This window comes from Salvelinus alpinus, chromosome 18 (genome assembly GCF_045679555.1).
Source record: "Salvelinus alpinus chromosome 18, SLU_Salpinus.1, whole genome shotgun sequence".
Lineage (NCBI taxonomy): Eukaryota > Metazoa > Chordata > Actinopteri > Salmoniformes > Salmonidae > Salvelinus > Salvelinus alpinus.
In genome coordinates, this window is record NC_092103.1 from 12093452 (window position 1) to 12117820 (window position 24369).

The following is a 24369-nucleotide window of genomic DNA, read 5'->3' on the forward strand; positions in this document are numbered from 1 at the left end:
GTGCAAAAATTTGTTTACATCTCAGTGAGCATTTCTCCTTTGCCAAGATAATCCATCCACCTGACAGGTGTAGCATATCAAGAAACGTATTAAACAGCATGATAATTACACAGGTGCATCTTGTGCTGGGGACAAAAGGCCACTCTTAAATGTGCAGTTTTGTCACGTCAAGTTTTGGTGGAGCGTGCAATTGTCATGGTGACTGAAGGAATCTCCAGAACTGTTGCCAGAGAATTGAATGTTAATTTATCTATCTTAAGCCGCCAACATTTAAGAAAATTTGGCAGTACTTCCAACCGGCCTCACAACTGCAGACCACGTGCATGGCGTCATGTGGGTGAGCGGTTAGTTCCCAACTTTGACAGAGTGCTCAATGGTGGAGGGGTTATGGTATGGGCAAGCATAAGCAACAAACATCGATGGCAATGTGAATGCACAGAGATAACATGACAAGATCCTGGGGCCCATTGTCATGCCATTCATCCGCTGCCATCAACTCATGTTTCAGTATGATAATGCTGAAACAGATACATATCTGTATTCCCAGTCGTGAAATCCATAGATTAGGGCCTAATTTATTTCAATTGATTGATTTCCTTATGAACTAACTCAGTAAAATCTTAAATTGTAGAATGTTTCTTTTTTCTGTATATACACTGGATTCCGCCATTTCAGCCAAACCCATTGCTAACGGGTGTATAAAATCAAGCACACAGCCATGCAATCTCCATAGCAAACATTGGCAGTAGAATGGCCTTACTGAGGAGCTCAGTGACTCTCAATGTGGCACCGTCATACAGTAGAATGTCACCTTTCTAACAGGTCAGTTTGTCAAATGCCTTCCCTGCTAGAGCTGCCCCGGTGAACTGTAAGTGCTGTTACTGTGAAGTGGAAATGTCTAGGAGCAACAACGGCTCAGCCGTGAAGGGGTAGGCCACACAAGCTCACAGAACGGGAACGGCGAGTGCTGAAGCGCATAGTGCATAAAAATCCCCTGTCCTCAGTTGCAACACTCACTCCCGAGTTCCAAACTGGCTCTGGAAGCAACGTCCGCACAATAACTGTTTGTCGGGAGCTTCAAGAAATGGGTTTCCATGGCTGAGCAGCTGCACACAAGGCAAAGATCACCAAGCGCAATGCCAAGCGTCGAGTGGAGTAAAGCGCGCCGCCATTGGACTCTGGAGCAGTGGAAAGGCGTTCTCTGGAGTATAGAATCACGCTTCACCATCTGGCAGACAAATCTTGGTTTGGCGGATAGCAGGAGAATGCTACCTGTCCCAATGCATAGTGCCAACTGTAAAGTTTGATGGTGGAGGAATAATGGTCTGGGGCTGTTTTTTATGGTTCAGGCTCGGCCCTTTAGTTCCAGTGAAGGGAAATCTTAACGCTTCAGTATACATTGACATTCTAGATGATTCTGTGCTTCCAACTTTGTGGCAACAGTTTGGGGAAGGCCCATTCCTGTTTCAGCATGACAATGCCCTAGTGCACAAAGCGAGGTCCAATATGAAATGGTTTGTTGAGATCGGTGTGGAAGAAATTGACTGACCTGCATAGAGCCTCAACGCTTGGAAGAGCACTTTGGGACCTACTTCCCAATCCATTTGAATGTGATCCTGCCTCAGTTGATATGCGAGTAAGTGAAATCGAACAGCTGATCGAGCTGTCATATGACCGAATGCATTCACGGGTCACTACGGAGGAGTTTTGGTTCCTGATTGAAAGTGAATACCCTGCCGTCTTCCTCTGAGCATTAATGCTGCGTTCAAAACCATAGGAAACTGGGTAATCTCAGATTTCCGACTTCAAAACTAGCTACGACTGGGAAAAATAGTTTTGAATGGTTAACCAACTCGGGAACGCTGGGCTCTTTCTAGAGCTGACTTTTTGACCTGAAGATCCTGTAGCGGTGCGTGGGTAAAATTCCTGGGGAAGCCAAGCCCCCCCCCCCCCCAAAAGCCATACAACCTGTGATGCAATAATTGCGTTGTTTGATCTATAACCTGTTAATTCATATGCCTTGCGACTGTGATCTAAAGGCCGAGACAATAAGAAGACACAGTGGCAGAATAAATTCAACCACACCTTTTGTTTTATCACAAATCATAAACTCGGCTAAAAAATAAATGACCCTGTCTTTCAAAGATAATTTGTAAAAATCCAAATAACCTCACAGATTTTCATTGTAACGGGTTTAAACACTGTTTCCCATGCTTGTTCAATGAACCATAAACAATTAATGAACATGCACCTGTGGAACAGTTGTTAAAGAGGCCTTTCTACTGACTCTGAAAAACACCAAAAGAAAAATGCCCAGGGTCCCTGCTCATCTGCGTGAACGTGCCTTAGGCTTGCTGTAAGGAGGCATGAGGACTGCAGATGTGGCCAGGGCAATAAATTGCAATGTCCGTACTGTGAGATGCCTAAGACAGTCTGACTGAGGTTTACTTAGGGCTAGGGGAACGGTTAGCTAACATGCTAACTCCTAAACTTAACCCTAACTCCTTGCCTATCTAATATTAGCCAGCTAGCTAGAATTGGTCAAATCTTATACGTTTTTCAATTTGTAACATATTGCATTTTTTGCATATTCGTAACAAATTGTACGTTTCGCAAATTCTTAACATATCATATGAAATGGGTGATGGGCATCCACAAATTAAAACATACCATACGAAATGTTACATATCATACTAAATGGAGTTTTGCAGATTTACGTACAAAATAATACAAAATGCTCTGAGACCAGGTTGGTCAGCCAGACTAGCATTACAGAGTGCAGTACAATATGCTGTAGAGTGTAAAAAAGGCTAACTAGATTAAGCCCACAACAAGTGTAGTTGAAACAGAGTTTACACAGAGGCTAGGAGGGGAGGTTACTTTAGAGCACTTTAACTAGTTTTCTTGCACCAGATTGGATTAAAGGGTCACAGCAAAGTTCCCTTGCACACAAAAGACAGAGGTGTTTAGGGGTGCTGGATAAAAAAATGTGCCTGTGCTACAGATGCTATATTGGTCCGCTAATACAGGGCTAGTAAAGGACCAGTGTATCTCCTTTAAAAAAAAATGTATATATATTTCTATTTACGATTTTTCAGGGGGCTCTGCGGCACCCTCAGCACCCTTACTTCCCGCGGCTATGGTCCGTAGGAATTTGCCATTGTTTAGTTATTTGCATGAGAGAAAGTGGTTGGTGCTACTTGGTGGTAAGCAATGAGTTAGTACCATACAGTGCAGCTGGCAGCAGGACACATCTTAACTGGAGTTGTCCTGCTCTGCATGTTAATGCCAGTAGACATTAGGCGTGTGTTATCGTATTTTATCATGCCTCTAGGATTATAATACTCCACAAGCCAGAGGTTTTAAGACTATTAGTAGCTGCATGTAGAGGAAAACACATCACATGAGCTATGACCGGAAAGATTTCCTTAGGACTTCTGTCCATTTCTGTCAGTTTCTGTTAAGACATTTCTATTAGATGACATAAGAAAATGGGATAGTGTTAGAATTATTGAAACAAACTGGATTTATGCTGCATCCTCCCCTTTTAATTAAATTTTTTACTACCAACCAGGAGGTCAGTAATGGTCTATAATACAGCACAGAGTGTCCCCTGCTGTGGCTAGGCAATTTGATCTGTGAATGTAAGGCAAATGGAAGACGTCAGGGTGGAGGGGAGAGAGAGAGGAGGGGAAAGCGACTGGAAGAGGATAATAGTATTTAAATCTTTAAGCACCCAGATCCTCAGTCAGCAACATTAGACGTTCAGGGTTGTTTCTTTCTGCTGGTATACTGCTGTGGGTGACTCAGGAGAGGGTATTAGACCTGTGGTAATGCCTCCACACCACTCAGTGAGCCGGCGTGTCTGACCAGGTCCCAGCACAGGATTCCAGAATGCTCAAGAACAGGAGACAGAGCCTTTTCCCCAACTATAAAGTGGGGGGGACAGGCCCCACATACAAGGAACCAAAGGAGGACTACAATGTTCCCCTCACCCAGAACAACTTGGTGAAACAATGGAACTCCATGCAAGAGCTCAGACGAGACATCTACGACATCTATGCAGAGTACGAAAACGAGGAAGATGTTGTAATGGCCTCCCCAACAAGAGGTCTCTCCTCTCTTGTGAAGAACTACATGCTGAACATCAACGTAGGTGGGAAGGAGTATCAGATCTCATACAGGGTTGCTGCCAAGTATCCCAAGACCAGGATCGGCCGCCTGGCGACATGCACAGACCCCAACAGAAAGCTGGACCTGTGTGACGACTATGTTGTCCAAAACAACGAGTTTTTCTTCGACAGGGACCCGGACATCTTCCACAGCATCTTCAACTTCTACCGGACGGGCGTGCTCCGGATCAAGGACGAGCTGTGTCCCAGGAACTTCCTGGAGGAGATCAACTATTGGGGCGTCAGGATCAAGAACACACACCGCTGCTGCCGCATCTCCTTTGAGGAGCGCCAGGATGAACTCAATGAGCAGCTGAAGATCCAGCGGGAGCTGGAGGCCGAGGTGGAAATGGAGGAGAATGAGGACCTGTTCCACGGGATGGCGTTTGGCCAGACACGCTGGATCATCTGGAACCTGATGGAGAAGCCCTTCTCCTCCGTCACCGCCAAGCTCATGGCTCTGGCTTCCAGCTTCTTCGTGCTGGTGTCCCTGGTGGCCATGACGCTGAACACGGTGGAGGAGATGCAGTACAACACCCCCACGGGCCAGCTGAGCGGGAAGACCTACGGGGAGCATGTGGAAACCTTCTGCATCGCTTTCTTCACCATGGAGTACCTGCTGCGTCTGGTGTCCACACCGGACCTGCGACGCTTCGGGAAAAGCGTCCTGAACGCGGTGGACCTGATTGCCATCTTTCCCCTCTACCTGCAGCTAGTGCTGGAGTGCTTCGAGAACGACGACTACGGGAAGCACCAAGACATCGAGACGGTGGGCCGGGTGGGCAAATTGGGCCAGGTGCTGAGAATCATGCGTTTGATGAGGATCTTCCGTATCTTGAAGCTGGCACGCCACTCTACGGGGCTGAGAGCATTCGGCTTCACGCTGCGCCAGTGCTACCAGCAGGTGGGCTGCCTATTCCTTTTCATCGCCATGGGAATCCTCACCTTCTCTGCCATGGTGTACACGGTGGAGCATGATGTCCATCAGACCAACTTCACAAGCATCCCTCACGCATGGTGGTGGGCAGCTGTAAGTCATCCCATTCTATTTCATTGGTCATTATAAGCCATTTGCTTAATATTATTGCATTTCCTTCATTGATTAGTTTAGTTATTTGGAAATGGTTGTACTGTGTACTATTACAATATCACTGCAAATTCCGGACTATCATTATTCTGCACATTCTGACCTTGCTCTGTGCTGAGTATCTTTCTATGTGTATATGTGGTACTGTTAAACACAGACAATTGGGTTTTACGCAGCATTGATTCATTGTTACTGCAGATTCTGATATGACATTTCAATTCCACCTAGAACTAAAGTTGGCCTTAATTACAAATATGCTCCCAGAAACACTTGTCAAGTACAGTAGCCTATTATCACGGTTACCTGTAAGAGACACCTTCACATTGCCAATAGCCTGTCCTGCCGTCTTGATCTTGTTTCATTAGGGCTGACTCAGCAGATGTGGAAGCTATTTTCCATTGCCTAATAAATACAATGGTATTAAAAGAGGGCTGGACTCCAGTTCCCTCTCACTGCCAGGGGAGAGGCATTTAGGGATTTCCCTTGAGGCACTTCCACCTTATTTAATGGAACTAGATAACACAGGAATTGATCTGTTGTATGTCTATGTCATTTGACTGTAGACCCACCTAGTGCCTTAGTTCTGTAATTCCATTAAACAACGCTTCAAAAGAGCCTTCAGACGGAGGTCGAATATATCCCCAGAAACGACCTCCTCTCAATTAATCCTCCAAATAAAGCTTTTCACAGGGCTCTCCTTGGCCTCCTCCAAGGCCTCTAGTGAGCACAGTGACACACATATCACGAAGGGTCAAGTCGGGGCTCGGATTGCAAAGCAAAGTTACAACTGCTATGCACTGCAAGTTGAATCTGAGTCCAGGTTGTAACTTCCTGGCAATGTTAGCAAGCTCAGTAGAGACTCGGTTAATGTTTACAGATAACATGACCATTGGTCTTCTCCCTCAGGTGAGCATCTCTACTGTGGGCTATGGAGACATGTTTCCAGAGACCATCCTGGGCCGGCTGTTTGCTTTCGCCTGCATCTCCTTTGGGATCATTCTGAACGGCATGCCCATATCCATCCTGTACAACAAGTTCTCAGACTACTACACCAAGCTGAAGTCTTATGAGTACAGCTCCACGCTGAAGGCTCGGGGCAAGGTCAGGTTCGCCAAGAGGGCGGCCAGGAAGTTGACCAAATGCTGTGACGATGCAGTCCATAAACACACTGGTGAATGTTCTCTGAGCACTATGGGAGACTTTCCATTCAATTAATAGATATGCTGTGACAGCATAAAATGATTTCTACCAAGTGGGGTTCCAAGCGAGCTGGAGTTACTATGCATCTATAGTCCCGTAAAGCTGGCTCTAAAATGCATCCTTTATCCTGATCTTGTCCATATTCTGATTGTGCCCACATTTTCCGTCAGGTGTAGACGATTAAAATATGCAATGTGATCCGATTGTCATCAGATCTTCCTGACCACCTCCTGAGGTAGTCAGGCACGCTACAAGTGTAGACCAATATGGACAATGAAAACATTTAAATCATCATTATGAAAGAATAGCTGTCAAATCATTTACATACAGAGAGAGACCAAGACATCTGGTCACAATGCAGACACAGTGGATGGATGAGACACATTAAAGCCATGTGTAGACACATTTCTGAAAGTGTGAGCACAAATAGAATGTGGACAAGATGAGGACAAAGGACGCATGTTAGTACCAGGTATAAACAAGGCTTATGTTTACTGTTACTGTATAACTGGTTAATTTCAGGTTATTGCTTGCATAGATTTCAGCATTGCCAAGCATTCTGAGATTCTATGAAATTACATGCTTGGATTTTAATGCTCCCACAGAGTGGAGGGCAACCTTGCATTGTAGCAAAAATACTGCAAAGAAATATATCATATAGGTTATCAATTCTTAATGCGTTTTCCCTTTTTGCCTTTACCATGTTAAAACTCTGTTACAATTGAGGTTTAGAATCAATTAATTCCTACAGAAGAAACAAGGCCTTTGAAATGCATATTTTACATTTTTATACCACGCCATTCCCTTCCAATCAAATCCCTACCGTCCCCGACCTCCCTCCGGGGCTGGTGGGGACGGTCTGAAATAAGAAGTAAAAAATGCAACATCTGGATGAATCTAGACAGGTTAAATACTCAGCCCCTCCACCTTTGTATGGGAATCTGTAAGATTGAATCTTCCCAAAGCTAATTTTTGAATATGGAAACAGCTTGCAATGTTTATGCTCTAGCTAGAAGATAAAAAAAACTAAAAAGGGTAGGTCACGGTGATCTTGAATGTTCTTTATGCATATTTGGAAAACCTCACAAGTACTCTCCAAAGATTGTCTATTATATTGACAAGATAGTCAAGTGACCGCTCTAACAATGGAAATACATTTCCTCAAAGATGGAAGGCAGGGGAATGCGAGATCAGGTGGGACCATTCTAGCCAATGAGAGGGTAGATACTTGTGTGAACAGGCTATAGACTCATCTTTGTATCTGTGCCATTATAGCGTCTGCGACAGACCGTATGAGCAGCACCACTGAGGCCATTTCCATTTTAAAGTAGTAATTTCTTCATTGGCTGATTGCTCCCAACGCATAGGATTCCCCACCCAGTTGACAATAAAATGGTGGAATCCCTAAATGTCCATACTAAAACGGGTTATAGTTAGGAGTCCTCTCTCTATGACAACATGCACAACTCCTATAGTGTTTGATTTTGGTGGCCGAAATGCCACGTGTCCACTTATATCAATACATTCATTCACCATAACCTAACCACTACGAAAATTATTTTGAGCAAACTAGCAAGTACACTTTTATGGCCAAATTTTTTACACTATACAAAAATTCCCCACTTCGTGCGCTTATTTTCATGGACAGATTTTGGGCAGAGTAAAACATCTCGCTTCTCCTCCACAATGTTCTCCGGCCACCCATACATTGCTAATGTATTTCCACTTAGCAGAAAGCTGACTTTTTGCTAAAGAGAAAGATCAAAATAACATGACAGCACAGCTCGCAGGTGTTTTTCATTGCCTAACGGCCAAATTGTCTCCACTGAACAGAATCCAAATAGCAGCCACACAGGCAGCCACTGATAATCCTCGAAACTGATGAGAAGAATGCTGGGCCTTGAAGGAAAAAGCTGTTTCTCGGCTGACTGGGTCCATCCAAATCACAGAGACCTAGACAGATGGAGTCTAAGCAGGGCCCACTAGTGAGCATGCAGGCTTCTGCTTCCTTCAGATGAATAGGCCACGAGCAGTCTGACAGGCCGGGACACAGATTGGTGACTTAATGGGGCATAAAGGTGACGGACTGAGGTTCCCTGTCAGGGTTAACGTTAATGCATTTATGGTTGGATTTATATATGAAAGACTTCCTCTAACATTTGCTTACTGACAAATTCATTGGCAATGGATAGTTTCACACAATGATAGTGTACCAACCAACATTTGTTTATTTCAGCGCCGCAGTCAGCTAGCACAAATCAAAAATACAGGTCAGTTACAAACTCACTGTCTGCCAGTATGTGGGTATCTTTTACCTTTAAAATACTTGCACCACAGCTTTACAAACAAGCATATCGGAATTATCTGGACAAAAAAAAAATGCAGTACAAATAAGCGTCCTCTGTTCTTCACGCTATTTCACCAGGATGGTCAGGTCAATGGACTGGGTGGAGTCATGAGAAAACGATATAAACCCCAGTGAAGTAATGAAAACCTGTTACTCCAGTTGGTGAAAAGTCACAAGTGGGTGGACTGTCTCTAAGGATAGACATCATGAAATATGTATCAGGCCAATTTCTCCAAAAGAAATTCCACTCCTTTACAGTTCTGGATCTTCTGTAGTTCTGGAGCGTAGGCCTTCAACGCCTCCCTAACCTCCTCTGCAACAGTCTCGTCTGCACTGTTCAGGAGACTGTAAAAAACACAAAAACAGATATGTTGGTGAAGGTAACCTTTACACATATCCCACATCACAAAACAAATGTCTTCCTTTCATCTCATACCTGGTTAGTGAAACATTTCTACCCATACTAAATTAACCAAGTCAAACTATTTTTAGCAAAGAAATTAGTGAACATCGAACCAAATTATTTGCAGTGCTTCCTCTTTGCATTTAGCAGCAGTGCACTGCCCTGGCTAAATTGTGGCCGCCACTAAAAAAAAAAAAAGACAAAATAAAAAACGTTTTATAATAATGTAGATGTATAGATATGGCCCCGGAAGCCCACCCCCGACTCCACTATCTGCCACCGCTGCTGGGGGAAAATCCTAAGAGAAAAACGGATTTGATATTGCAGGCTAGAGCTATAAATGTAGACTTTAGAGTGAATCAGACAAATCTCTCACTGCTTAGAGACTTAGAGAGATTACAGAAGGACAATGGGCACAAAGACATGGCAGGAGGAGGTGGGACAGTGGCACAGGACAAGAGAGGAGAGACGGACTGGAGGAAGGGGTGGGGGCTAGAGAGGCAGAGAAATGAGAAGAAAACGAAAGCCAAGGAATTGAGGAAGCGTAATCCACGGCTTGTGTTGCTGTTCCACAATGGGCAGCTGTGCCCAACTGCCCGCCCCTTTCTCACCCACAGCACCCAGTGATATGGTGAATGAATACAAACAGCCACCCTGTAAGACATGCTTAACCTCCAGCTGACGCCTGCCTGTTCTCGCTTTACACTCAATTTCACTGGCAACAGCTAGGATGAAACGACAAGCAGAACATCTATAGTGATGGGAAGATTTAAATGTTTAAATCAAGACAAATAACTAAGCTTAGTCTTTTGTGATGGTGTTTTGTATTCCTGAAGTGTTTGGCCTCCAGAGACCTTGATCCAAGTTCAATTACCATTTTCATGGCTCAGTGAGTTTTGCTGTCATGGTACACATTTCTAAGCACTTCTAGTTTCAATCTGTTTACAACAGTTTTTTTCCATTCTGAACAAAACCATTATTTCATCCGTTCCACTGTTCCGACCAGCAAAATAAAGTTCTGAACCGGTTCGAACCAAAAATAAATAAACGGTTTACAATTTTTCCTTTCTACATTAAATTACTTCAGACAGAGCAGCTCGCTATGGAGCAGGCAAGCTATTTATATGCATTGGACAGATGTGTAGGGCGCAAGATGCGACAAATGTTGCGGGTGGGGAGAGAGCGAGAGGGTGGAGGAGTACGCTTGGCCTGAAGTGCTGGCATCTTGTTTGCCTTATCTGCATTAGGCCCACAATTATACCTACGGAGGAGTGGCTTCTATGAAGGAACTTTGAATGTCTAAAACTTCAGAGTTGGCTTAACGTTGGACCAGCTAGCTAACAAGCTTGTGTGTGCAGAACACGGCTTACCTTTTTGTATGATAACTATAGAATCCTTAATTAAAAACTATAGGATAACTATAGAATCCATAATTTAAACACATTAAATCCATTCTTTCCAATTAAAAATCTCACCCTAATATCTGAATCAAACTTCAGTGAATCACACGTCAGTAGGCTACTAGACTACGCTCCGGGGGGGAGGGGCGGGTTGCCGACACGCACAGACAACAAATTCCAGCCAGTGAGGCATAGGCACTTTATGTTTTGTGGGACTGGGGAAAAAATGCCTGGAACCTAAAATAACGTTATTAACCGGTTCCCATGCTTTTAAAATAACGTTATTAACCGTTTCCCATGCTTTTAAAATAACGTTATTAACCGTTTCCCATGCTTTTAAAATAACGTTATTAACCGTTTCCCATGCTTTTAAAATAACGTTATTACCGTTTCCCATGCTTTTAAAATAACGGTTCTGTTCTGGAACAGTATAGATCACTTTCGTTCACAATTCTGTTCCGCGCAAAAATTTTTTTTTTACGGTGCTGTTCCCTGAACCGGTTCCAATCTCTGGTTTACAAGTTTTGCAAGGATTGGACTGTATCGGGATAAGTTCAAAGTTCAAATGGAGGAAGTTTCCCCCAATTCCTAGGAAGGAGCTGGTATCATTTCTGTTCTACTCCCCCCCTGTTAAGCATTGGGCTCCCGAGTGGTGCAGCAGTCTTAGGCACTGCATCTCAGTGCTAGAGGTGTCACTACAGACACCCTGGGTCGAATCCAGGCTGTAGCTGTATCACAACCGGCCGTTATTGGGAGTCCCATAGGGCGGCACACAATTGGCCCAGCGTCGTCCAGGTTTGGCCGGTGTAGGCAGTCATTGTAAATAAGAATTTGTTCTTAACTGACTTGCCTAGTTAAATAAAGGTTAATTAAATCAAAAAGCACCAGTTTGCTTGCTTTGCAGTATTTGCCAATAGTGCTACAGTTTGTGACTGGCGAGAGGAATTAGATCTAACAGTGTAGAGGTACTCACCAGCAGAGCACGATAGCCCCACGGTTCACTGCAGCCCACGTCTTTAGTTTGTCCATCCCCACCTTGTCCAACAGGACCCTGGAGAAACGCTCTGTGGAGGCACAGTAGTCATGGTCAGGAAGATACAGGATAGAGTCACAGGTCCAAATGGACACGCATACAGCCATGTTTGCATTGTCTGTGAGTGGAGTACTGTTTCAAGATCATACACCCCCTTAAGTATTTTTTTATGGACAGTGAAGCTAAAATTTTGCGCTATACTCAAGAATTTTGGATTTGAGATCAAATGTTTCATGAGGCGACAGTACAGAATGTTTCCTATAATTTTATTCAAAAATGTTTGCTCCCCTTTCATGGTATCCAATTGGTAGTTAGTCTTGTACGTATGGGAGTGGCAGCGATGGGACTCATCCTCCGAAACACAACCCAGCCAAGCCACACTACTTGACACGATGCCCGCTTAACCCGGAAGCCAGCCGCACCAATGTGTCGGAGGGAACACCGTACACCTGGCGACCGGGTCAGGTGCGCGATGGGACAAGAATAACCCTGCCGGCCAAACCTTCTCCTAACACGGACGACGCTGTGCCAATTGTGCGCCACACAATTGGTCTCCCGGTCGCGGCCGGCTGCGACAGAGCCTGGACTCGAACCAGGATCTCTAGAGGCACAGCTAGCACTGCGATGCCACCTTCTATTTGAGGGTATTTTCAAACATATCAGTACTACCGTTTAGAAATGAAAGCACTTTCATGTATCTAGGCCCCATTTGAAGGTGTCATAAGTATTTGGACAAATTAACGTATGTGTGTATTAAAGTAGTCCAAAGTTTAGTACTTGGTCCTTGGTTGGAAAGTATTCAGACCCCCTCCCTTTGTCCACATTTTGTTACGTTACAGCTTTATTCTAAAATGGATTTACATTTTTTTTTTAACTCAATCTACACACAATAACCATAATGACAGAGCGTAAACAGGTTTTTAGAAATGTGTGCAAATGTATTGAATTACAAACCAAAATACCTTATTTACTTAAGAATTCAGACCCTTTGCTATGAGACTTCAAATTGAGCTCAGGTGCATCCTGTTTCCCTTAAGATGTTTCTACAACTTGATTGGAGTCCATCTGTGGTAAATTCAATTGATTGGACATAATTTGGAAAGGCACACACCTGTCTATATAAAGATCCCACAGTTGACAGTGCATGTCAGAGCAAAAACCAAGCCACGAGGTCGAAGGAATTGTCCGTAGAGCTCCAAGACAGGATTGTGTTGAGGCACAGATCTGGGGAAGGGTACCAAAGAATGTCTGCAGTATTGAAGGTCCCCAAGAACAAAGAGGCCTTCATCGTTCTTAAAATGGAAGAAGTTTGGAACCACCAAGACTCTTCCTAGAGCAGGCCGCCCGGCCAAACTGAGCAATCAGGGGAGAAGGGCCTTGGTCAGGGAGGTGACCAAGAACCTGAGGGTCACTGACAGAGCTCCAGAGTTCTTCTGTGGAGATGGGAGAACCTTCCAGAAGGACAACCATCTCTGCAGCACTCCACCAATCAGGCCTTTATGGTAGAGTGGTCAGACGGAAGCCACTCCTCAGTAAAAAGGCACATGACAGCCTGCTTGGAGTTTGCCAAAAGGCACCTAAAGCCTCTCTCTGACCATGAGAAACAAGATTCTCTGGTCTGATGAAACCAAGATTGAACTCTTTGGACTGAAGGAAACTGGAGGAAACCTGGCACCATCCCTATGGTAAAGCATGGTGGTGGCAGCATCGTGGTCTGGGAGACTAGTCAGGATCGAGGAAGATGAACGGAGCAAAGTACATAGAGATCCATGATGAAAACCTCCAGAGCGCTCAGGACCTCAGACTGGGGTGAAGGTTCACCTTCCAACAAGAGAACAACCCTAAGCATACAGCCAAGACAACGCAGTAATGGCTTTGGGACAAGTCTCTGAATGTCCTTGAGTTACCCCGCCAGAGCCCGGACTTGCACCTGATATAACATCTCTGGAGAGACCTGAAAATAACTGCGCAGACACGCTTCCCATCCAACCTGACAGAGCTTGAGAGGATCTGCAGAGCAAAATGGGAGAAACTCTCCAAATACAGGTGTGCTTAGCTTGTAGCATCATACCCAGGAAGACTTGAGGCTGTAATAGCTGCAAAACATGCTTCAAGAAATTTGCAAATAAAATCTGCTTTTGCTTTGTCATTATGGGGTATTGTTTGTAGATTGGTGGACAATTAAAAAAAAGGCTGTAATTTAACAAAACATGGAAAAAGGGGTCTGAATTCTTCCCGAATACAATGTATATGGAAGTAGTTGGCCTATTTTCTTTTTGTAAAAATAAAATAAAAATCCTGACCTTTCTTAGATTTAGGAGACACTTTAAAACAAACTTCCCTTTGATTATCTGTTTTCCCATGTATGAATCTGCTTTTCAATGCATTTATATGGACTAATAGCAGTAAGGCCAAATTCAATGTTTCATCAAATATATAAATATTTTATTTCAAATCCAAAAATACTTGATTATAGAGCCAAATTAAAAAGTTCTACTTTCACCATTCAAATAAATACTTAAGGGAGTGTATTTGTATACGGTCAGCCCCACAGGTGATATTTTTTGCAGACGGTCATACCTTCTCTCCCAACCTCCTTCATCTTGGTGTCTTGTTCAATCAGCCATTTGAGCACCAGATGCCCAGCAGGGTGTTCAGCCATGTGCAGCTACAGAACAGGAAACAGACAAAACATGTTCACACTGAATACGATGGTCTTTCCAGAGGACAGAAGAGAGATAGATTTTGCCCTTCAAGTGTTTCCGATACCAAGCCTGGACAATCATCCTGCAGTTGACCAGACAGACTGAAGTAAACCCAATGGAGACTTCAAAACCAAGTGCAATTCTCACCTATGAGAGACATTCTCCTACTTGAATTTGACAGACACACCATGCCTCTGACCCCTCACCCCCCTGTCCCCTCACCTGCCCCTCCACTCCTCCTGGTGTGAAGTCGTCAGCAGCCAGCTCAGCCACAGCCTCCATGGCAGGATGCAGGTCCCCAATGGCGGACCCCAGAATGTCCCTGACGGTGATGCTGGAAGCCTTGTCCATTGCCATGGTGCGGGCGTGGTCACACAGGTGCTGAATCAGGTGCGGAGACACCGCATCCAGGAGTTCCTTCCGGCGAAGGGCAACATCCTTCTTGCTGAAGGGACAGAGGGTCGGATGGAGACCATTTAAAGTACAGGCTATGAAAAGCATGAAGCATAGACGGCATTTCCTTAATCTTGTCTATCCAATTGGGTTAAAAATAGCAATTTAGGCATGTTTAGAAATGACTCTAGGGTAGGTTTGGACAGTTAAAAGACCTTACCTTGAAAAATGAGAAAAAAGTGGCAATAGTATTGTTTGTCCAATATACACTTCCTCAAAATAGTCAATTAATCTAAGATGACTCAAGAACTCTGTCATTAGGCAGCAGGTAGCCTAGTGGTTAGAGCGTTGGGCCAGTAAACGAAAGGTTGCAAGATCGAATCCCAGAGCTAATAAAATCTGTCGTTCTGCCCCTAAACAAGGCAGTTGGCCTACCGGGGAACAGTGGGTTGTCATTGTAAATAAGAATTTGTTCTTAACTGACTTGCCCAGTTAAATAAAACAAATAAATGTTGATGTTTATGCAGAGGAGATCTTAATTGTGCAATTTTACTAACTAACTAAAATATTTGGTGCAATATTTATTTTATCTTTTAGTTTTTGCATGAAAACGAGTCATCGCTCATTGAATGACACTTTATTGAAGAATCCCCACTGTTGACAAATCACAGACGAGGGGGCGTGGACTTCGGCTAACGGAGATGTGTGTGTGCCCGAACAGCCAAAGTCCAAAACTAACAATAATATATGCACCAACTCGTCCAAGCTGCCTTAACCAGCTAGATAGACTAGAACAAAGGCAGGTTAAAACCTGTTTGGGATTCACTTTTGGATGAATTGGTGCCCAAATTGAACGGCCTCCTACTCTGTCCCAGATGATAATATATGCATATTATTATTACTATTGGATAGAAAACACTCTGACGTTTCTAAAACTGTTTGAATCATGTCTGTGAGTATAACAGAACTCATATGGCAGGCAAACTTCCAAACAGGAAGTGAGAATTCTGAAAAGGGTCGATGTGAAAGTCATCGCCTATTCAATTCCCTGTAATATATGGATCTGTTTGCACTTCCTACGCCTTCCACTAGATGTCAACAGTCAGTAGAACGTGGAATGAAGCCTCTAGTGTGATGTGGGGCCGGATGGGAGGTGTTTCAGTCACTGGTCTGGCAGATTGCCAGTTCCTGGTCATGCACGCTAGTCATGGAATGGCAATGTGTGCCATTACTTATACAGACATGAAGAAATGCTCCGGTTGGAACGTTATTGGATATATATGATAACAACATCCTGAAGATTGATTCTCTACTAAGTTTGACCAGTTTATTCGACTTGTAATATAACTTTTTGAAGTTTTCGTCCGACATTTGCCTGCATCTGAGCCAGTGTTTGGACATGTGAACTACACATGCTAGCAAAAGTTGCTAATTCGACATAAGTAATGGACATTATCGAACAAAACAACGATTTATTGTGGAACTAGGATTCCTGGCACTGCATTCTGATGAAAGATCATCAAAGGTAAGGGAATATTTATGATGTAATTTCGTATTTCTGTTGACTCCAACATGGCGGAGAAATGTTGTTTCTATCTGAGCGCCGTCTCAGATTATTGCATGGTATGCTTTTTCCTAAAGTTCCTTTAAAAAAATCTGACACAGTGGTTGCATTAAGAACCAGTGTATCTTTAATTATATGTAAAACATGTATCTTTCATCAAGGTTTATGATGAGTATTTCTGTTATTTGACGTGGCTCTCTGTAATTACTCCGGATATTTTGGAGGCATTTCTGAACATGGCGCCAATGTAAACCGATATTTGTGGATATAAATATGCACATTATCGAACAAAACATAAATGTATTGTGTAACATGATGTCATATGAGTGTCATCTGATGAAGATGTTCAAAGGTTAGTGATTCATTTTATCTCTATTTCTGCTTTTATGTGACTATCTTTGGCTGGGGGAAATGGCGGTGTGTTTTTTGGATTTGGTGGTGATCTAACATAAATATATGTTGTGTTTTCGCTGTAAAACATTTTAAAAATCGGACACGATGGGTAGATTAACAAGATGTTTATCTTTCAATTGCTGTATTGGACTTGTTAATGTGTGAAAGTTACATATTCCGGAAAAATATTTTAGAATTTCGCGCGCTGCCTTTTCAGCGGAATGTTGTGGGTGTTCCGCTACCGGAACCCCTGGGCTAGAAAGGTTAACCTCTTGATGCTAGGGGTCAGATTATATATATATATATATATTCTTTTTTTAAATAACGTCCCCAAGGTAAACAGACTATTTCTCAGGTCCAGATCGTAGAATATACATATAATTTACAGGTTAGGATAGAAAACACTCAAATTTCCAAAACTGTCAAAATATTGTCTGTGAGTATAACAAAACTGATTCTGCAGGCGAAAACCTGAGAATCTAACCCGGAAGTGAATTTTTTTAAATCTGTGTTTCCTTGCCCGTCTTTCTTCCATTTAAAGGGGTATCAACCAGATTCCTTTTCCAATGGCTTCCTCAGGATGTGACCAGGCTTTAGACATAGTTTCAGGCTTTTATTAAAAAAAAAAAACAAGCGAGATTTTTCAAAAGTAGTCAGGTGTCCTTTGATTAGCATTGATTGAAACTCACAAAAGCTTGGATTGCTTTCGCTGCAAAGCATATTTTCAAAATCTGACATGATAGGTGGATTAACAACAAGCTAAGCTGTGTTTTGGTATATTTCACTTGTGATTGCATGATTATAAATATTTTTAGTAATATTTTTGAATCTGATACGTTTGGGAATTTTCATCTGCCTTTCAGGACCGGAACGAGGCTGTAGTTTTCTGAACATAACGTGCAACCCAAATGGCGTTTTTTTGTTATAAAAGTAATATTTATCGAACAAAAATAACATTTATTGTGTAACTGGGAGTCTCGTGAGTGCAAACATCCGAAGATTATCAAAGGTAAGCAATTAATTTTATTGCTTTTCTGACTTTCGTGACCATGCTAATTTGGGGCTAGCTGTTCTAGCATTGATTGGTCGCTGTAAAGCATATTTTCAAAATCTGACACGATAGGTGGATTAACAACAAGCTACGCTGTGTTTTGGTATAGTTCACTTGTGATTGCATGATTATAAATATTTTTTGTAATATTTTGCGCCCTGCAATTCAGCAGTTGTTTAGGAAAATGATCCCGCTAAAGGGATCCGTAGCGCAGAGAAGTTAAGTGAGTATGCAAGCACACTCGTTCGGTACACCTAGCCAAGTTCGGCTAGGCGCCAGCCAAACGGAAGTATGCGGACGCCTTTCGAATGAGTGGCAGGTGCTGGCAGGACTCACCTGTGGGCGTTTCCGTCCCCCTTCTCCAGCACCTGGATGATTTCAGGTAACAGGTGGGTGGGGTCTCGCGGGCTGAGTAGGTACAGCACAACTTTCTTTCCATTCTTATTAGTGATGACATCAGGCAGGGAAGCAAGAATCTCTGATAGGACGGCCTGCTTCACTAGCTTGGTGTCATCTATGCAGTCAAAGGCAGCGATGAGGACTAGGAACGCAAACTCTCCCTGGAGAGAAAATCAACATACCAATCAGTAAGTCACACACACGCGTTTACATATTTGCATGTCTGACTGTGGGCATCAAATATTGTCTGTTTGTTGTTGTCTTGAGTACCATTGCAAACTTCTCGATGTAGGTCTTCATGGTTTTAATGATGACTTTTCTGTCCTGAAAGAAAAAACAAATAAATCACTGTACATACAAAGAACACACACTAGTCTGTGGTTGGTGAGGCTCATCTCTCTAGAAGGCCTGAGTGAATACTCACCTTAGGTGTCCCATGCCACAGGCAGTGCATTGCTACTCTAGCTCCATCGTGGGTGTGGGCCATATACACCACAGACTCCCTTATTGACTCAATCATTTCCTGTGAAGTCACATGATCAAAATGGTATTAGAAACATGGTAGGATTCGCTCGGTCATTTCTACAGCCATTGGTGGTTTACTTACAGTCCTCTGTTTGGCTGGGGCATGCAGGAAGAATTCCAGAAACACTTTGTGCACCAGAGAATGTTTGATCACAGCCTCCCTGTGGGAGAAGAGAACACAGACAGAAATCAAAAGCAGTATCTTGATTTATTATCTCGGTTTCCCTTGTGGAGGGTTAGAGCTGTGTGTGTGCTCAATAATACCCACTTTGTGGCCAAGGGGGTAAGGATCTGCTTCATCTCCTCCAAAATGCCATTAACCTTGTCCGGGTTCGCCTCCAGCACCTTCTCTAGCGTGGGACACACTGCCGACTGAACAAACACGCCAACGGTCAGTAACATTCTGCATAACATCCACTCCAGCCGATATTCACAGAGACAAGCAATCAGAAAGACGATCTCTTGGTAACTGGATTATGAGAGAAGGTCTCCACTCTTATAACTACACTATTACACTGTGCTGGTGGGAGAGGTGTGGGACGTGTCCTGACCTTGAAGACCTGGAATGTGGTTCCGTAGAGCTCCTCGGTGAGCATGAGTCTCTGGGAGAGGATGGCCTTGTCGTTGTACGCGTACTCCACCACCGACGACGCCTCAGAGTGACGCAGCATCTGCCTCACCTTCCCCTTGAAGCCCACCATCACACCCGCAACCTGCTCCTTGCTCCTGTGGGATCCACGATACACACACCTGACGTCAGATTCTCATTCAGAAACCCATGTCAGGTTTAATTCTTTATGATGTAATAACAACACTGCCCTATCAGAAACTAGCAGCGAGTAGAGAGACTCGATAGAGAGATCAATATGACTTGAATTCTCTCCCCGGATATCATTCTCCAAATCTTACACATGGAAGATGACAGGAAATGCAGAGATGAGTGTTCAGAATGTAAACCAATCAAATGATGACCTTTATATTCGTCCTACAAGATACGCCTTCATAACAGGATAACATTCCCCCATCCTTTAATAGCAGAGCCATGCATTAGACTGTACTTGAAACAACTTGTATCTTCAGCAAGGGTCACGATTACAGGGAAGGTTGCAATGAGTGAAGTTTTGAATTATTAACCTGATTCCCATTTCAATGTGTCCTAAACAAATGATCAGGGAATTCAACGACAGATCAGATCAAGCAGCACTACAAATTTGAAATGACAATGGCATGCGAGCACAAAGGACTACTGTGATTTACAATGATGCGATTTACTCAACAAGATTACCCTTTTGTTGTTTTTACTATATTGTTTGGCCGGCATTTCCTGCTAGGATCTAATGCCATCAACACAAGATCGGATGATATGGAAAGAATACACCCACTGCTAGTGCGACGACTTCATGTATAAGCAAAATGTCTGGAGGAAGAAAAAGGCACACTTACCCATACATTAAAAACTTCTTCACAATATTTCGGGCATACTTTGATTTACTCAGCTCGACCATATCATCTAGGGAAAAGAATAACATCATTGAGATGTAGAGCATTGTGATTGACGTGACAAAAACAACTGACCACGCTCAGAAGAACAGATCATTAGAACAGAGCAAACCACTGACCTTTGAGTTCATCAAAAACCTCCTGTCTTTGCTTGTCGTTCCCAAACTGGATGAAACACTGGAGGACTCTGGTGGAGTCGTGAGCAAATGCTATCTGAAAGAGAAAAACTATTTCATCTGCAAACTTGAGCATTTGGATGCAATACTCAAGTATTGACAGGAATTGTCTGTCCAATAATTTCAGCGGGTGACAAATTCTCCACTGTGCCATGCTCTCAATTCGTACATTGTCGTGATTGACAATGCACAATCTACAGTAAATGATAGATTTGAATGGCGCCTTTCAGCAGTGTAAATGTTAAGACAGTACTCACTGTTTTTATCTTTCCTTTCACAAGTTCCTGAAGCTCTTTCATGAGTTTGATCCTCTTCTCTTTGCCGCAATCTTTCCTGTGTTGAAAAAGAGGGACATATAATAAATAAGAACAGGTGTAAAATGTTGCCGTCGCCAAATGACATTTAGTCCTGAGGTGATAAACTACTGTAACCACAGTGGCTATAGAGGGTTTTATCTGACCCTGCTGGCCATCTATGAACGTTTGAATGTCTTGAAGAATGGCCATGTACCAGGCACAGCCAGAAGAGGACTGGCCACGCCTCAGAGCCTGGTTCCTCTCTAGGCCTCCTCCTAGGTTCCTGCTAAGGTTGAAATTTCCCTGGTATTTTACAAATGTTCCATCCCGAGAATAAATCCCCTTTCTCCCAGGTAACCCAGTATTTCCAGCCAAAACCAGAAGTGTTATTCAAAAGCATTATAGAGCATATAAGTAGGCCCGTGTCGGGATTAGATTAGAGCACTGATCGAAAATTCAAGCCTGATACTACCTGAGGCCTACATTAGACATTTTATGAGGCTTAGCACAGAAAAGCCCAAATGATTGTGCCGTCCTCCAATAAATATTTGATATAGGCTACTGCACATTACGCACAACAGAAAAACATAAAGCCTGTGGATTTAACTAGTCCCAGCAGGCTAATCTTGTGGGAACTGTATTACTGTACTGTATTAAACGGACTGGAATTACGCACGTTCAAACCATGATAAATTAGGGAGAGAACACGCGATTCTGGTGCTGCACATGCAGCCTTCAAAGTTAGAAGTATAGGCTAGCGAATTTGATTTCAATTTTGAAATATAATATGGCCTATTTGTATAGTTAGTAGGCTGACTCATATATATCTTCCATAATATTTCCCCTAATGTTATTATCCTACCTCTTTCTATTGTTGCTCATTCCTTCCAACAGATTAATGAAATAAGTTACATTGCTCTTATCTCCATTCTAATGACATCCTTGAATAATATAGGACTAGAATTAGGTGTCGAAGGCTTTCACTTCGATGATTTAATGGTTATGGTCTGAATAAATAAAATGCTAGCCTACCATATATACAGACACAGACATTCACATATAGGGCTATACATCTATAAATCAATCTAGAACATGAGTATCTATTGTGGATGCAATTTGAATATAGTTGAAGTAGAGAGATAAAAGAGTGCTCGTGCGTGCACTGATTTAAAGCATGGATATTCCAGTGATATGCGGTTTTAAAATGCTGCAGTTGATATAAAAAAAATCTTCACAATAAAAAAATGTGAGCCCCGACATCTAGATGGAGATGGTTAAATTAGACGTGCATTCAGTCTTTGTATTACTGTAGCATAGACTACGCTGCAGCAAATGCAGGCCTACCTGAAAAAGATACCATGATGAGATGATAGGTCTACGTGCACTGCGAACTGCACTCCATACTGAGATGGGCTGTCTGTCCCCACCAGGAGCGTTGATGTATCATCATGCAAAGTCCGTAAGGGAAGCCATATTGCTCATATTATTTAACAGTTCCATTTCACGCCATGCTGTTCAAAGAAATAATTTATTATAATTTACCTGTTTGTCGCAGTTACTTATCCCGGGAATAGGGAGTGGTTTTGTGTGGTAAATCCCAGTAAATTAACCATGTTCCCAGCATTCAGCCCTAGTTCCTGCCTTTCTATGGAGTTTTTCTTAGCCACCGTGCCTCTACATTGGTGGCTCTTTGGGGTTTTAGACTGGGTATCTGTATAGCACTTTGTGACACCTAATGATATAAATATATGCAACTTAATCCTAAAATAGAAGTTCTGTTAGACTGCTGGTACAATAACTAATATAGTTGCTGGTTTAACCTACCTTCTGACCATCTCCCACACTTGCTTGGCTCTGCTCACTATTTGATAACTCTCCTTTCTTTCAGTCTGCTGCCGGTTCTGTTTCAGCTCCTTCTTCTGCTGTTTGAACTCGTCCCATTTGGGCTTCTTGGCCTCGGAACCTGAGCAAACAGACAGACAAGCGTTACACCATTGGTGTGATGACTGATCATTCATACAAAGATGAAGAAATCTAATAGACCCATTTCAAAAAATACTGTCAAAACATTTACAGCAAGCCATTACAAAATGTGGCCTATTTAAGGTGTGTTTGATAATTGGCTATTGTACATATTTCATACCTTCCTCTTCCTTGGCCTTCCCAGGTATGAATTTTCGCTTTTGGGTGAACTTTCCATCTGTGGGTTTGATGAACTTTCCATCTGTGGGTTTTTTGTTCAAGAATTTCTGTGGAGCCCCCTTTCCTCCAGTCTTCTCAAACGTCTTGCCCTTTTGCCCACTGCGGGGTTTAAATGGCCTTTTCCCTGGTGATTTACCGGTTGGTTTGGTCCCCGGTTTACCTGTACCTTCTGAACAGAGTTTGTAACTAGTCAGTTAGACCAACACATTGTTTTTACCAGCACGTCATTAAACCAATATTTAAAAGTATAATATTTGTATTAGTAGTAGTATTACTTCTGAACTTACCTTTTCCTTTCTGTATTAACTTCTTGCCACCTTTAGGGGAAAATATTTTCTTTTTGGGTTCCATTCTCAATAACTCACTATTCAAAGGAAAAGACAAAAAGCGCATGATCTGTAGGTAGTTGCAGCTTACACTATTTACTAACCATAGTTACAGCTTGAATACTGATTACTGTATGTGCTATTGCCATGTGTTTTCCAGCTAACTACAGCAGCTAGCTAGCAATAGCAGCTAGCTAGTTAGCGTTCAGCTGACTTGCTAACGTTAGCTACTAAACCTGGCAGGCCAGAAAGAACTACAGATAAGGTATGAGGTGTAATAATTAAACATGTCTGGTAGAGTTATTTTCACTGACAAAACAGTCATGTTAACAACATTATTTTAGCAATTTCCTATGCAGAAGACAAAATACACACGTTTAGCTACATACCTTGACATGCGTTCTGAACTTAACGGTTTACGGCATGAACCTTCCAATCAGAAAACGTCCTGACTGCCGTAAAATGCATGGGTTGTTTTTTATTGCGACAATACTAGAACGATACGGCAGATTTTGCTGTGCCTGGGTTGTCACTAGTTACCACAGCCACAAAGTCAGAATTGGCAATATCGTAGAAATTAATGAAAACAAAATGTTGCTGTTTTGTGTTAATTTAAGGTTAGGTATACGATTATCAGTGTGATTACATTTGAAGAAGATACATTGTAGAAATAGGCGGGGTTTATGACATTTTCTGGCTGTGGTAACTTGTGACGACCCTGGGAGGTTAGTGCAATCTGGGATACTTGGGACGTTCCTACCATAACCCGTCTAATAGCTTTGTCAAAATGGACTTTTCGTATCAGGTTTTGCAGAATTTACACAGCAAGTTAGGAGAATTAACGTAGCCGGTTATGAGAATTAGGTTAAGGTTAGGGTTAGGTAAAATGCAAAACAAACCCAAAAAACGGCGTAAATTTGACAAAAGCTAGCTGTAATCCATCTAGACATGACCCGGCGCCTGTTTTTGCACCTGATAAATCATTATATTAAATGTATGACATCTATGTGTTGACAGAAAAAACTGTGATACTTACTGTAATAGCTAAGTAGCCTAAATCACGTATAGTCATGGCTCAATCTATCCCCTGAATAGCCCAAGAAAGTCACTCATGACCACCATGTTGTTTTCACATCAATGATTTTCAAATCCAAGTAAGAGCTAACGAGCCCGGGACCAAAATGGAACCAGATATGT

At 42.8% G+C, this 24369-nt stretch overlaps 2 protein-coding genes across 3 annotated transcripts; one reads left to right on the forward strand and one right to left on the reverse strand.

Moving 5' to 3' along the window:
- The first annotated feature begins 3815 nt into the window (after positions 1 to 3815).
- LOC139543778 (potassium voltage-gated channel subfamily V member 2-like) lies at positions 3816 to 6555 on the forward strand. Its single transcript, XM_071350185.1, has 2 exons — positions 3816 to 5202; positions 6166 to 6555. Exons 1-2 carry the CDS (start codon positions 3895 to 3897, stop codon positions 6472 to 6474), a joined length of 1617 nt encoding a protein of 538 aa, XP_071206286.1. The 5' UTR covers positions 3816 to 3894; the 3' UTR covers positions 6475 to 6555.
- A 2109-nt stretch (positions 6556 to 8664) lies between these two features.
- On the reverse strand, positions 8665 to 24268 carry pum3 (pumilio RNA-binding family member 3). 2 transcript variants are annotated; one of them, XM_071350184.1, is made up of 17 exons: positions 24209 to 24268; positions 23134 to 23210; positions 22788 to 23015; positions 22469 to 22607; positions 20606 to 20681; positions 20292 to 20385; positions 20116 to 20182; positions 19224 to 19398; positions 18941 to 19044; positions 18755 to 18833; positions 18572 to 18670; positions 18418 to 18471; positions 18085 to 18308; positions 14570 to 14792; positions 14223 to 14310; positions 11583 to 11673; positions 8665 to 9151 (listed from the first exon to the last, which is right to left on the reverse strand). In XM_071350184.1, the coding sequence occupies exons 2-17, from the start codon at positions 23195 to 23197 to the stop codon at positions 9025 to 9027; spliced, it is 1932 nt and encodes a 643-aa protein (XP_071206285.1). In that variant the 5' UTR covers positions 23198 to 23210; positions 24209 to 24268; the 3' UTR covers positions 8665 to 9024. The 2 variants fall into 2 exon arrangements, with proteins under 2 accessions (XP_071206285.1, XP_071206284.1); XM_071350183.1 differs by lacking the exon at positions 24209 to 24268 and adding an exon at positions 23562 to 23812.
- Between the last annotated feature and the right edge of the window lie 101 nt (positions 24269 to 24369).

Coding starts and splice junctions, on each gene's coding strand:
- LOC139543778 (XM_071350185.1), top strand. CDS start 3,895: ATGCTCAAGAACAGGAGACAGAGCCTTTTCCCCAACTATAAAGTGGGG. Junction 5,203..6,165: donor ACGCATGGTGGTGGGCAGCT/GTAAGTCATCCC, acceptor CTTCTCCCTCAG/GTGAGCATCTCTACTGTGGG.
- pum3 (XM_071350183.1), bottom strand. Junction 22,608..22,787: donor GAAGGCCAAGGAAGAGGAAG/GTATGAAATATG, acceptor CTGTTTGCTCAG/GTTCCGAGGCCAAGAAGCCC. Junction 19,399..20,115: donor AAGAAGTTTTTAATGTATGG/GTAAGTGTGCCT, acceptor TGGATCCCACAG/GAGCAAGGAGCAGGTTGCGG.